The 12354-nt window shown below is 42.0% G+C and overlaps 2 protein-coding genes across 8 annotated transcripts in view; one reads left to right on the plus strand and one right to left on the minus strand.

Moving 5' to 3' along the window:
• Positions 1 to 5717, plus strand: part of FLT1 (fms related receptor tyrosine kinase 1) — a gene marked incomplete at both ends in the record, with an annotated part of 109418 nt that extends 103701 nt beyond the window's left edge. Inside the window, 2 exons of the mRNA XM_080614188.1 lie at positions 490 to 581; positions 5513 to 5717. Of these exons, the coding sequence (XP_080470314.1) occupies positions 490 to 581; positions 5513 to 5717 (297 nt within the window). The remainder of the gene's footprint in view (positions 1 to 489; positions 582 to 5512) is intronic.
• A 3077-nt stretch (positions 5718 to 8794) lies between these two features.
• Positions 8795 to 12354, minus strand: part of PAN3 (poly(A) specific ribonuclease subunit PAN3) — an 84548-nt gene continuing 80988 nt past the window's right edge. For all 7 annotated transcript variants that reach the window (XM_080612052.1, XM_080612050.1, XM_080612049.1 and 4 more), the window contains one exon: positions 8795 to 11821. In XM_080612052.1, the coding sequence (XP_080468178.1) occupies positions 11681 to 11821 (141 nt within the window). In that variant the 3' untranslated portion in view covers positions 8795 to 11680. The remainder of the gene's footprint in view (positions 11822 to 12354) is intronic.

A 12354-nucleotide genomic window follows, 5' to 3' on the forward strand; every position in this document is an offset into this window, starting at 1 on the left:
GGGGTCACATTTCAGAGGTCCCAGGTAGGAACAAGTCCTGTTACCAGGTGGACAAGCTAGAGGAGTGTCTACTAAAGGGGCACACATACTGTCCCAATGGGGCTGGGCATAGTGAGAGGTTGGGAGAAGCTTTCAGTGACCCAGTTGTACACATGAAGTGGTGGGAGGTGGGAAAGGCAGAGTGGTGCCTGCAAGGTTAAACTAGCAGCTGGCCAAAACCTCACCTTGTGTGTAGACACTTTTCTTTTAGTACTCTGTATCTGCCTTAACAACATGTGTGTGCTGCATCCCAAAGCAAGGACAGTTTGGAAAGGCACCATACCTGGGCACTGCAGCACCTCCAGCAGCACTGGACCACCGCCTCCTAGAGCTGTTGGAGTAGAAATGACCAAACAAAGGGTGCAAATCAGACCAAAGAGGAATTGAGTCCGTTCTAAATATAACTTTCTACAGCTAACATCTCATAGCATTGCATTTTCTTTTTCCAAGGAATATCAAGCAGACAGTGGGATGGTGCTGGCTCCAGAAGAACTGAAACGCTTCACATGGACAGGCAGCAAGCAGAAATGGACGCTCTTTGGGTCTGTATTTTATGTTCCTTTCTTCATGTTTTAGAGGGCAAAGGAGGATTCAAGGTCTTTGTGCTAAATCACACCTAATGAAGCAGCTGAGTAGTCCCCAGTCCCTGCAAGCACTCTTGCTGAGCTGTGTCCTGCTTGGTTGAGTGAGCAGGCAATCACCTCCCACACCTAAGCCTCCATGCGTCTTTGAGGGAAACAAATAACCCTCAACCCCTCAAAGCACATCACCAATATGATTTATTAGCACCCTGTTGACGAGCCTGATCTTCAGCTTAATGGCAGGCTGGGCAAGGGAGTGTGGCAGACCAAGGTAGAGGTAGGTAACTCTAGGAAACAAGCCCTTGGCAATGGGGGAGGAGGAACGTGCGGCTGTGAAGGATTTGCAGTTGTTTCTGCAAGTCCTCAAGGGCACCCCAGCTGGGACACGGCTCCCTGTGCTTGTTTTTGCCCTTCTTTTCCATGACTCAGCTAAGCACAGCCCATTTAACACCCATGGGCTCAGGATGCTAAAGTGGCAACTTGACAATAGATGGATGTGAGGGCCTCACTTCTCTTCCTGCCTTTAAGCACTTTAATATATTGGCCACCTTCCTCCACCTAATTCCTGACAGCTGCCCAAGCAGGGAACTAGGGCTGCTGTAAGAAAGGGGTTGCACTGACATGAACTCTCTGTAAATGGGAAGTATTTGTTTGCCCTATGCCAGCACTGTCTCAGTTCCTAGCCACTGTGAAGCTGGCAGTGTCTGTGCCTGGTTTCAGCTCCCAGCCAGCCTGGAGACTGCCCAGACCCAACCCATCCTTCATCTTAAACTGGCAGGAGGTCAAGGCCACCGTGCCTGCTGCCTGCGGGGAAGGAGTCAGCGCCTCGCAGCTGAGCAGGCTGGGAGGTGTAGTATTGTCTGGATGAACAATTGGAGCTGGCTGGAACGTGCAGGCAGGGCAGTGAGGGGCTGCTGCAGGAAAAACCACAGTGACTAAGAGGGCGTTGGTTGAAGGCACGGGAATACGTGAAGAGGAGCGTGCACACTCACACAGTCAAGACACACAGTGCGCAGGGCAAACATGCCGCTGGCAGGATGAGTGCTCAATAAAGCACTGCTCATGCGCAGCAACGCTGAGGTGATAGAAGCCACTCCAAACAAGAGCCGGGAAACCCTTTCTCCTGCCTTGACCTTTCAGAAAACAGGCCCGTAAGCAGTTTCATGGTACTTTGATTCTGTGAAGCCATATGCTGCTTTGAGGAGCGTATCACAGAGCTTAGGGTGTGTGTGGATATTACAGGACTTCAAAGGGTGCGATGGTTCCTAGAAGTGGTTTAAGCCATTGTTTCTATATGTAAACATGACTTTTCTGAAGGCTGTTGTCAGCTGCAGAGGCAACATGTCCCAAATGAAAAGCATGAAATGCCTTTGCATGGTGCAGTATACACAGTGTGTACCCCAGGCACCCTTCTGGAAATGCTTTAAGGAGCATTTTCAGCTGCAGAAGGAAAAGGAATGCTTGGATGGGGTAAAAAAAAATCAAACTCAACAGTGACAGAAGGTAAATCCTCAGGAAACAGCAGCTGGCTGAGAACATACAAGGTCATCTGGCCTGCAAGCTGAACAATTGGTACTGTAGTGTTATGCCATAAACATAACACAGACTCAGATCTGTGAATGCATGCAGTGACCCTTGTAGTCTGCACACATTCCTGAAAGTGGAAGCTTCTTAGCTAAGCATCCTTTATTTAGGCTGTACTTGTACTGGACACTGGACAACATAAAGCCTGGAGGGGGTTGACATACGTAAGCTGATCTCCCCAGACGCATAGTCCTGCTTCTTCCCCCACACCTCAAGCATGCTGCTCTGCAGTCCTGCTCTCGTTTGTGGTTCAGGTCGCTGAATTATTGGCAGAGCTGCCTCAGGGTAGTTTCTGAGCAAGCAGTTGCAGCTCACTGTCAGGGTGCCAGTGCCAGGCTGAGGAAGGGGTCACCCCCTCCTTTTTAGTAGCAGCTTACAGTTAGATCACCATCACTGTAACACCTAACTGCTCCCAGAGCACTTGCCCTCTTGCTGCCATGACAGCACTACCATCATACCTTAACACAGCAGTTTAGGACACAGATGCAGCAGCAGGTGAGTCATGAGCAGAGACAGAGGGGCCACAGGGCTGTGTCCTTGCTGATTGCTGCTTGGCTGCAGGCTGGGGCAGGCTGGCCTGCTTTGCCCTGGGTGCCTGCCTTTCCTTGGGCCACGGCTTTTCCCTGCTGCCCACAGCAGAACGATTGGGCTCAGCACGGTTTCTTCCTCAGTTCGAAGCACCTGAAATGGCGTTTGAGCCAGTCAGGTAGGGTGATGCTTTTAGACCAGTACATGCTGTATGCATGCTGGACGTGGCCATTAGCAGATTCAGACTTGGTGAGGCCATGTCTACTGCATAGGGTGGAAGGAGCCAAATTCAGCACATCCTACCTGTCCCCAGAAGTGCACTCAGGGTTTGTCTCAGAGGAATATAATCAATAGACTCCAGAAGAGAGCCAGTGCATGCACTGGTGCTTACTCAGCATGACTAACCAGATCGAGCAGAGCAGGGAGCCAACTTACCTGATTCCACAGGGGTACCCCACTGACCCTCCTCCCTTCTTTCTTCTTCCACTGCTGTGGAGGGAAAGGCACTGACAAGCAAAGCTCACCACCCTTAGTTTTACTTTAGGAAACTGAGCATCAACCCAACCCCTCAGTAAGCCCCTCAGGCCCAGGTGGTGGCCAGGAAGACAACAGAAATGGCTGCTATGTGCCTTCGACTATTGCCACTGAGATGATACTGTGAACAGCATAGAGACAATTAGCCTTTCCTAGAGACTAGTTTCCTAGAGACTAGTTTCCTAGAGACTATTAGCCTTTCCTAATGTAAGGCCTCAGGTAACAAGATCCCAATAGAAAGGTTTGGGGGAGAGAAAAAGCAAACTTCTGAGCTCTTCTCCTTTGCAAGTGGAAAGGATCCCAACTGCAACCATCTTCTAGTTTTCAGTATTGGTGAAAAACGCCTAGCCCAAATAAGCCAAAATCCCTGGGCTGGAGCAAAGCCTAAGCAAGAAAAGCAGTGAGAACTCCCCACTTGTGAGCTGGAACAAGCATCTCAAGAGCTGCAGCCAGCCTCTAACCTCACTCCAATCTATCAGGAAAGCAGCAGCTGTTTCCTTCACCAAATGATCCCAATTAAAACCCCAACGAGAGACAGTTTCTAATTTACATTTCTAGAATGGAAAGAAGATAGTCTACAGCTACAGAAGCCTTTATGGACTGCAAGCTCAGTCTCAAAATGAAGCTTGACTATGGATACTGAGACCCTGTGGGCTCCCTCAAAGCTCTCTGTGGGCCTGCATGCCCAGGTACAGCTGTGCATGTAAGGTAAAATTAATAGGTGCAGCTCCACTGGTATAAAGGTTTATTAAGGTTGAAGCAAAGTCCAGCTCACAGAAAAGTTCTCAGGATGCAAATGCCTGATGATGAAAGGATCAATGCATGATGATTTTAAGGCTCATAACTTCACATGCACACTTCACTTTTGCCAGCCCACTGCTCCCTAAGACTCACAATTACAATGTAATTCACAGAAGCGCTTCTCTTTAAACCCATCACAAAAAGTACCTTGTCACATAGTTACAGAATTTATCCCAAGGCAATTGCTTCTCCATCTGCCAACAGATGCAATGTAAAAATACAGGATGCATCTGCAATCCTAATCATGAGGGCTTCCCAAATTAACTCTGTCCATCTACAAACAAATGGAACAGGGTGCTCTTGTGAGGACCCTCCAAGTTCCTACAGAAGGCAGAGACCACACTCCTTAAAAAGCACACAGGCTTGCATGCTAAAGATTCAATAAGCTGTTACTTCTCCGTTTCCTAACCTAGAACGGCCTGTGCTACCAGATCTGTATTGTACGTAAAGATCTAACACTGCAAATTAAAATGAAAAGCAAAACCCTGGGCTCCGAAAGCCTCAACAGATGTTCTGTCTTCTCTGGAATTCAAGACTAGGGCTGCCAGCATTCCTGACCTTATAAATAGAGAGGGGTGGAGTGTCCATGAACTTATAAAAATACAGGGGAGGAAATCTAATTTTAGGCATTGCAGCCCAACATATGTTGGCATTAGGCTTTCACATGTAATCAATGACAGTAAATGCTTTGGCTTGCCCTTTGTCTACAGATAGATCTTTGGTATCTAAGTTCAATGGTTTGAAAATTCTCTTTGCCTTTATTTTCTGAATTATTGAGGGAGCCCCTTTAAGCACTGTGCTCTCTGAACACGGGTGAAAAAGAGCTGAAAGACAAACAGTACCTTTAAGAGTGGCTCAGCTGAGAAGACATTAAACCCTTCTTGTAAAGGGCATCTTATATAAAAGGCAGCATACAGGATAAAAGGAAAACTCTAATTCAAACCAGCAGTTGTGTCTGCTGCCAAGAGAAGCCAAAGAGAGGAGATATCCAGACCTTGCGTCCTTCCTCACAAACATCAACCATCTATCTTAAAAATTTAAATGCTTAAAAAAACATTAGGCTTTGGGAACACCTACACCAGTCAGTAGCTTTCTGCTTTTGCTGCAAGGCTTGAGATCTTTCATTACTTCACTCCTGCTCAAAAAAAGCCCAGCTCCCTTGGGAAGAACATTTAAACGTGGGGACCCTATGGGCACCAAGACCCTAATACTTACAATAAGCACAAACAGTGATGTTCAGTCACAGAAGGGAAATTAAGGGGGACACAGGAGAGCTCTCTCCATCCTCAGTTCCGCTCTGCAGTGAGCAATCCCTTCTGCATCAATGCCGTGCCCATCATCTGAGAATAAACAAAGCTGCTTCTTGTGATGAGGCTTTGCTCAAATCATTAAAACAAATGCCTGTACACATTAAATACACTAACAGGGACGCTGCTCTGTTACAGCATTAAAGGTGCCAGTAGGAGCAAGGAGTCAGTGCTTTCTGGAATAACCAAGCCAAGAAGCTTCTGCAGCTTCAGCTGTGATCAGCTCAGTGACCCCAAGAGAAGATACACATATGGTAATGTGGTGCTGGAGAAAATTAGAGCAAGCCATTCTCCCCCTCCTGACTACAACTCTGTTGTCCTTTATTCTCAGCCACCCGTATAAATACTTCTAAGCCAAGATTTAAATATGCATTTAATCCATAAAGGTTCTTGTGAAACACTGTCAGTTTAAAAACTCTGACCCAAATAATTTTATCCTACAAGTCAAAAAGATATCATTGGCTTAATCTTGGTGATCTGCTTTTCTACAGACTGCAACAAGCATATACAAAATATAGCAAAATACTAATGCTTAGGCTTTGACTTTCCCAAATGCTGAACACCAAGAGCTGCCAATAAAATTGCCCAGTGCTTCTGAAAACCTGTATGGTCATTATTACAGAGAAAACCAGTTTGCTGTTTGGTCCCTGGCAGCAGGATGGTATTTCATGCTCTAGTCAGGCAGCCCCTTCTTCTCAAGACTGCATCAGACACCAGGGAATTTGCACCCTGCTGCCGAGACCTGTGTAGTGCTGGAAAGATTCCTTAAGAAGAGACAAACAAGAAACAGACCATGCTCTACAGCTTTTAGTGAAAATTCTACTTTGAGAAACTTGAGGGAAGGCTAATGTTCCAGGGAAGCAAGATTAGCTAGCTGGGGATGGGGCATCACACGGCTCTTGCTGCTTCAGATAGCATTCGTGGTAAAGAGTCGTGTGAGACAAGAATTTCAAATTTGTGTTGCAAAACACAATTGGCAAGAGTAGGGGAGAACTAAGATCAGCGCCAGGGCTGCAACAACAGAGAATACATATCAATTTGGTTTGGACAAGCCTGCTGAAATCAAGTAAATATTCTTGAAGTTTTGCACTTTGACACTATGCCAACACACACACACACTGGAACCAAACACAAGCTAGATGTTAAAGCCAAGCTCTGTCCACAAAACCCTGTGGACCTTCTAACACTGCACTGATTATATTTTATTTATGGGAATCTGTCTGAAAAGACAGGATGGCTACTAAACTGCATATCCTTTAAATAAATTGATCACTAAAGAGTTTGAAGAGATTAGTTAGAAATGACAAGACAATCTCCTTGGAGAGTTAGGGCAGCTTTTCTACGAAGACAGCTGAATTTCTGTGTTAGTTACTAGTATATATGCACAGGAATAAAAATGTTATCATTCATTTGCAACACTTTTGTATAGCATCTCAGAAAGGGCATGAGTGTTCTTTGAGATTGTAAGGATGCACCATTCTCCTTCACCTTTGAATGCAATGTTAAAATGAGAGTTGGACATTTAATGTCTTCCAAATCAACAACTACTGCCCAATCTCAGCTTCTCGTGGTCCACTATAAATATATTAACTCAAATGCTATGCATAATATGGCTCTGGCCTCTTAAAACTCAGCTTAGGAGCTGTGAATTTAATCCACTAATTGTTTAAAGGCAAATGACCTTTTGCATATTTACAAAGAAAAAATTTCTTGGATATTCACAGAAAGGAAATATATACCACTGCTTCTAAGCTAGGTATCAATTCTACATCTTCCTGGCCAAGAGAGATCATCAGTTTTAAGTATCTATTGCACTATCTCTTGCTGGTGAAGTATATTTGATCTTGATCAACACAAAAAGAAAGTTTACGGACTGTTTCTTAACTCCAATTGAGCAAAAGCAGTTGTGGGATGATGCATCTCAAAGGAATGTTTGCACAGTGTAAATATATAAATATACTTTTTGTGCACAAATATTTAAGAAAACTGGACTACAAAGATTACTTTTATATGAATCCCCAAAGTTTCTTTGTATGTGAATAACTCCTGTTTTGTCTTGCATCTTCTGTCTTCATATAATGTATGACTGCGAAATTCATATAATAAAAGTTTGCTTTGGAAAGAATTCAGTTTTGCCAAACTAGTCAATCCAGTGTCAAAGACTGCTGGAGCAGACGGTTTAGCGCTGGGCAGCACTAACACATCTGGCAAACAACCTAGCTTGTGGGCCAGTTTTGTGAGCAAAGGAGAATACGGAATAATTGCACAGAAGACACACTTCTCACACAGCAAAGCAGATAAACAGTGAGGGATGCTTGTACAGCTCCCTGTGTGAATAACATACCCTAAACTCAGCATAACTAAGAAGGGCTTACTGCTGGCTAGAGGTAAAAAGTCAACTCTGCCTGCAAGAGAGTAAAGGTTTCATAGTGGGGGAAGACAAAGTAGCTCCTTGAAAAGCATCCATTCAACTGCCCCCCACACCTGGTTACTTCTGCAGCTAAAAGGTCTGGTACAGATGAAAGGACTTCAAACAGAGCTAAGGTGGCCCCAGAAAAGCCTGTTCTGAACTGTGACATAAACTAGCACTTTAGTCCTGGTAGATGCTTTGCCTTCTTCAGAGAATCTCCACATCCCAAACCCACCCATCAGAAGCTTGGGATGCTTCTTCCACAGAGGGGGCAGTTGGATGCTCTCTGCTATACTGCGTTTTACGGTCTGAGGGGATCTCCAAACCACACTGCAGATAAATTAAACAACCGCTGGAAGGAAGCAGAGATTAAACCTTCTCTGGAAAGGCAGAACATAACGTATCTGCCTGTTGCCACAGGAGTTACGTAGCTGTTGCTGCACTCTACTATGGAGGAAAATGGAGACTAGATAAGCACATCTGTCAGTCACTCCACATTAAATGTATGCAGGGAATATTGACCATTACACAATTGCATAAAATTTCACATTACACAAGCATGGTTAGGGAGCGGAGGGGTATAGGAGGTTTTGCCCCACCAGTAAATCATCTCACCCTTCTGCTTAACAAAACACAGAAGTAATTCTGGGAAATGAAGCTGTCATCACTTCACATACAAATTCTCAGAGAAATAAATATACTTTGTTATTGGACAAAAAAAGTTCAACAAACATGAAAATCAGGGTATTTAAACAGAGCTTTCAAAATTAGGGCTTGTCCAGTAAAGCAGGCCTGAGCCAGAGAGAGATGGGACTTCAATTGGGAGTTATGGAAATGTGTACGACTCTAAAGCAACATGTGTAAGCTTCTCTGATATAGTGTAAGTGGCATACTTTGTGACTCATGATTGTTTAAACTCTGCATTGCAGACAGTGAGTACAAGAGAAATATGATGGAACGAAATACACTTCCAGCACCAAAGTTTAAATGTCCTGTATCCAACTTCAGAACTTCACATTGTCAAAATAAGGCCACATTATTTCTGGTATTCTTTATTAAAAATACTGCTGTACACATGAAGAATGAGAACAGGATTAAAGATGAGTAACACATATTGGGGTCATGACATTAGAACTTAACATACTGGTGCTTTTCAGGGGAAGCAGTTGACACCTGAATTACTGAAACAAGGGCAAATCAAAAATACATAGGTTCCCTCAACAAAATATTTACAATATAGTAAATACAGCAACAGAATTTAAAACAGGTACAAAAATTAAAATGACCAACATCAGATTTCAAAGGTTGTCCCTTCTGTGCTTTTAGCTGTAAAAAAATAGGAAGGTCAGAATTAAATTTCCCATTTGGGAGGGCACATCCTGGTGGCTCTTCTTTTTAAATACAGGTAACACAGTTCTTCCTATGAATGAATCAAACTACAACTTTAGGACAACCTTCTAAATGGAATTAAAACAGGGTGAAGGGCTCTCCCCCTCAAAAAACACTCAAGCTGAACTTCAGACTGTTCAAATCATTCCCAAATACAGACCAAATAAAATAAATAAAATGAAATTAAAAAAACAAAACAAAACAAAAACAAAACCTTTTTTTTTTTTTAATGTATTACCTGAAACCAAATATTTTCTGGCTGACATATGTACGAAAACTTATTAGCTGTCTACCTTTTTATTTTTAAACCAAGTCCTGAGGTTACTAGGGGCTGAAGCAAACTGACATTATGTAAATACACACAGGTTTGCAATTTAGACATGTCTTGCAGAGGGTGGTTTGCTGGTCTAAAAAGGATGAGAATTCAAGCCCTATTTTACCCCTGCCTTACACTTCCACAAAATATTGGTCCACAAATTAAATTTTCAAAGGTTCCCAAACCCCACAACTGAACAGATGATCCCCTTTCATTTTCAAAGAAAACAATACTGGAAAAAACCTCAGCCCGCTTATAAATTAAGCATTTCATATTTCTTCTAGAATACAAGTACTTCTTTTTTGTACAAAAGAATTACAATATGATTTGTCAAAAAACATATAAAAGACAGCTGCTCTTCCTCAAATACATGAGCTAATGATAAAAGACTGTTTTGCATGTTCACTTTTCAAAGTTCCTGTTCCTTTTATATTAAAAAGAACATTCTGGCAACTGTTATTGTTTGAATATTAAACATTATGTTCCTTTTAAAATTCATTCGATCAAATGCGACAATAATCGATTTTTAAACTCAACAACTGATGCTACCTAATGTGGATTCAACCACATTTTCTAAAATGTGTAAAGCATGTCCCTAGTCTTCAAAGCTTTCGATGTGAAGAGAGTTGCTTTTTTCTTGATGCAAGTCTCAAGGCGGAGAATCATTTTAAAGCTTATAAAAGTGGACAGAGAAATATTAAAAACTTCTCTGAAAACTACAAATATTGAGAATTATTAAAATTGATGTCAGTAACATCAGTTGCAAGTGCTTAGAGTCTGTCCTGACCTTTTGAGTTTCCACATTTTCTTCATGGTGAGCACCCAGTGCTATTAAAACATTCAGTGCTGGGAAAGGATAGATACAGTCTTCACTACTGCTTTAAGAAAGGAAATTCCTACATATTTGGCAGTCTTCAGTATCAAAGTGTAGGTGTTTAACTAGAAATCCCATGAATACCCAAGTTTGGAGACAACTGCATGTCCAAATATTAGAAAGGTAAATGAGGAGAAAAATTCCAGACTTTTGAGACTGAATTACTTCAGGAATATTCATGTGTTGCGTATTATCAAAAGTAATATTACTTTGGGCTAAGCAGTGACTGCAAAGGCACAGCAGATCATTATCCCTCCAGATTCAGGCTGTAAAACTTGAAAAGCTCTTGATGCCAGACAACTGCTGTGTTTAGTTAATCTTCTTTTAACAGTGTCTTTGTATCTGTATCCAGTGTAGCGTACCATAATAAAGCTGTGGTTCAAAGAACAGAACTTTATACAAAATTATACTGTAAATAACCTAAAGTAATACACTCCTGAAACTTCAGGCATTTAAACAATTTCTTTAAAAAAAAAAAAAAAAACACAAAAAAAAACACTATTAAAAAAATTGCATAAATGTAAATGCTTCTGACTAGCAGGAAAACGTACAAACAGTTTTTAAAAGGCGCTGGTTGTGTTTAGAGCAAGTTTGATATGCTCCTTAAGTTATAGATGCTTCCCATTTTGCTATTTTCGTCACTTCACTTAGACAAAGTTTAAATCAAATGGCAGGGGAATTTCTTTCCTTTTTTGTCAATTCACCGATACTTCACTTGACTGGTTTTAAAAAGTTTCATCTTCGTAAATTTCTTTGAGCTAACAGTGGGTGGCATACAGAGCTTGCATACAACACACTTTTACAGAGGTTACGAACTAAACGGTCATTAATAGAACACAATTTCTATTAAATTATTTACCTGGTCCTTTATGCTATTCTGGGTGCAAATAATATCAAAAATGAATAAATTTTGCTATATCCTCAGTGACAAAAACATATCCCAGAAATGTCCTTGCAAAGAGTTTCCCTTAAGTATACAATGTGGCAAAACTTCAGAGATCAGAAAAGTCTTAAAAAAATTAAAATTAGTGCATATACAAGTGGAAAAAATAAAAGCAGGAACATCATGCACCTGATGTGTTCCTTAATCTAAAATAAATTCTTCACAGATAAAGCCTCCAATGGCAGCCTTAGCTCTAGGATAAGTGAAACATTCTTCCCTTCAAGTAACAGTGTACCTGACTGAAGTGCAAGCAGCTTTGCTCATCTCCTGTTTGTTTCCCAAATGTGAAATGAGATGACAACAACAATTCAGCTGTAGTGCAATTTGCTATTGGTTAAGTTCCTCAGCAATGTCCTGCATGCTTTCAGCAAATACTACAACTGACCATTTGCGGCTGCAATCAGTTCTTGAAAAGTATTTTCAAAGCAGCGTTTTAAATCGCTGTAAGTTACCACAAGTACACTCTTCTCATCTCTGGAAATGAGGCTTATTTTTTCTGGCACACCAGCATCTAACTGTAACAAGAATGCAAAAGATAAAATAAAAGAAGTGTGAAAGAAATGGCAAAACATTTCCCCAATAACAAAAGCAATCAATTTCTTGGCAAGCACATTGTTGTGGTGCAGCTCAAATCTGCTACCACCACAGAAAGGAAGGATCTGAATTGCACCACAACAATGTATTTGCCAAAAAATCGAGACATTTTGGTCTTAACCTGATTGACATTCCAGACCTTTGGACTAGGTTACCATTGTTTTCTTCCCTTTCCATATAGCCAATAATCCTGCAATGCAACCTTCCCCCATGTAGAAGGCCTAGCAAAATTTCCATATAGCTCCTGATGAACAAAACCATGTTTGACATTACATTTGCACATAAGTTCCACAAGCCTCCATGTAGGGTAGGTAGATTACTTCTTGCCCACACTAAAATGAAATAATGGATGGACCAGCCCCAGGTAGTATGAAAACTGGCAGAAACCCAAACCTCACATTTTGGCAATACTGAAACAAACTAGATCCTAAGCTTTATGGTACATTTCACCCCT

The sequence above is a fragment of the Psittacula echo genome (genome assembly GCF_963264785.1).
Source record: "Psittacula echo genome assembly, chromosome: 3".
NCBI classification, from domain to species: Eukaryota; Metazoa; Chordata; class Aves; order Psittaciformes; family Psittacidae; genus Psittacula; species Psittacula echo.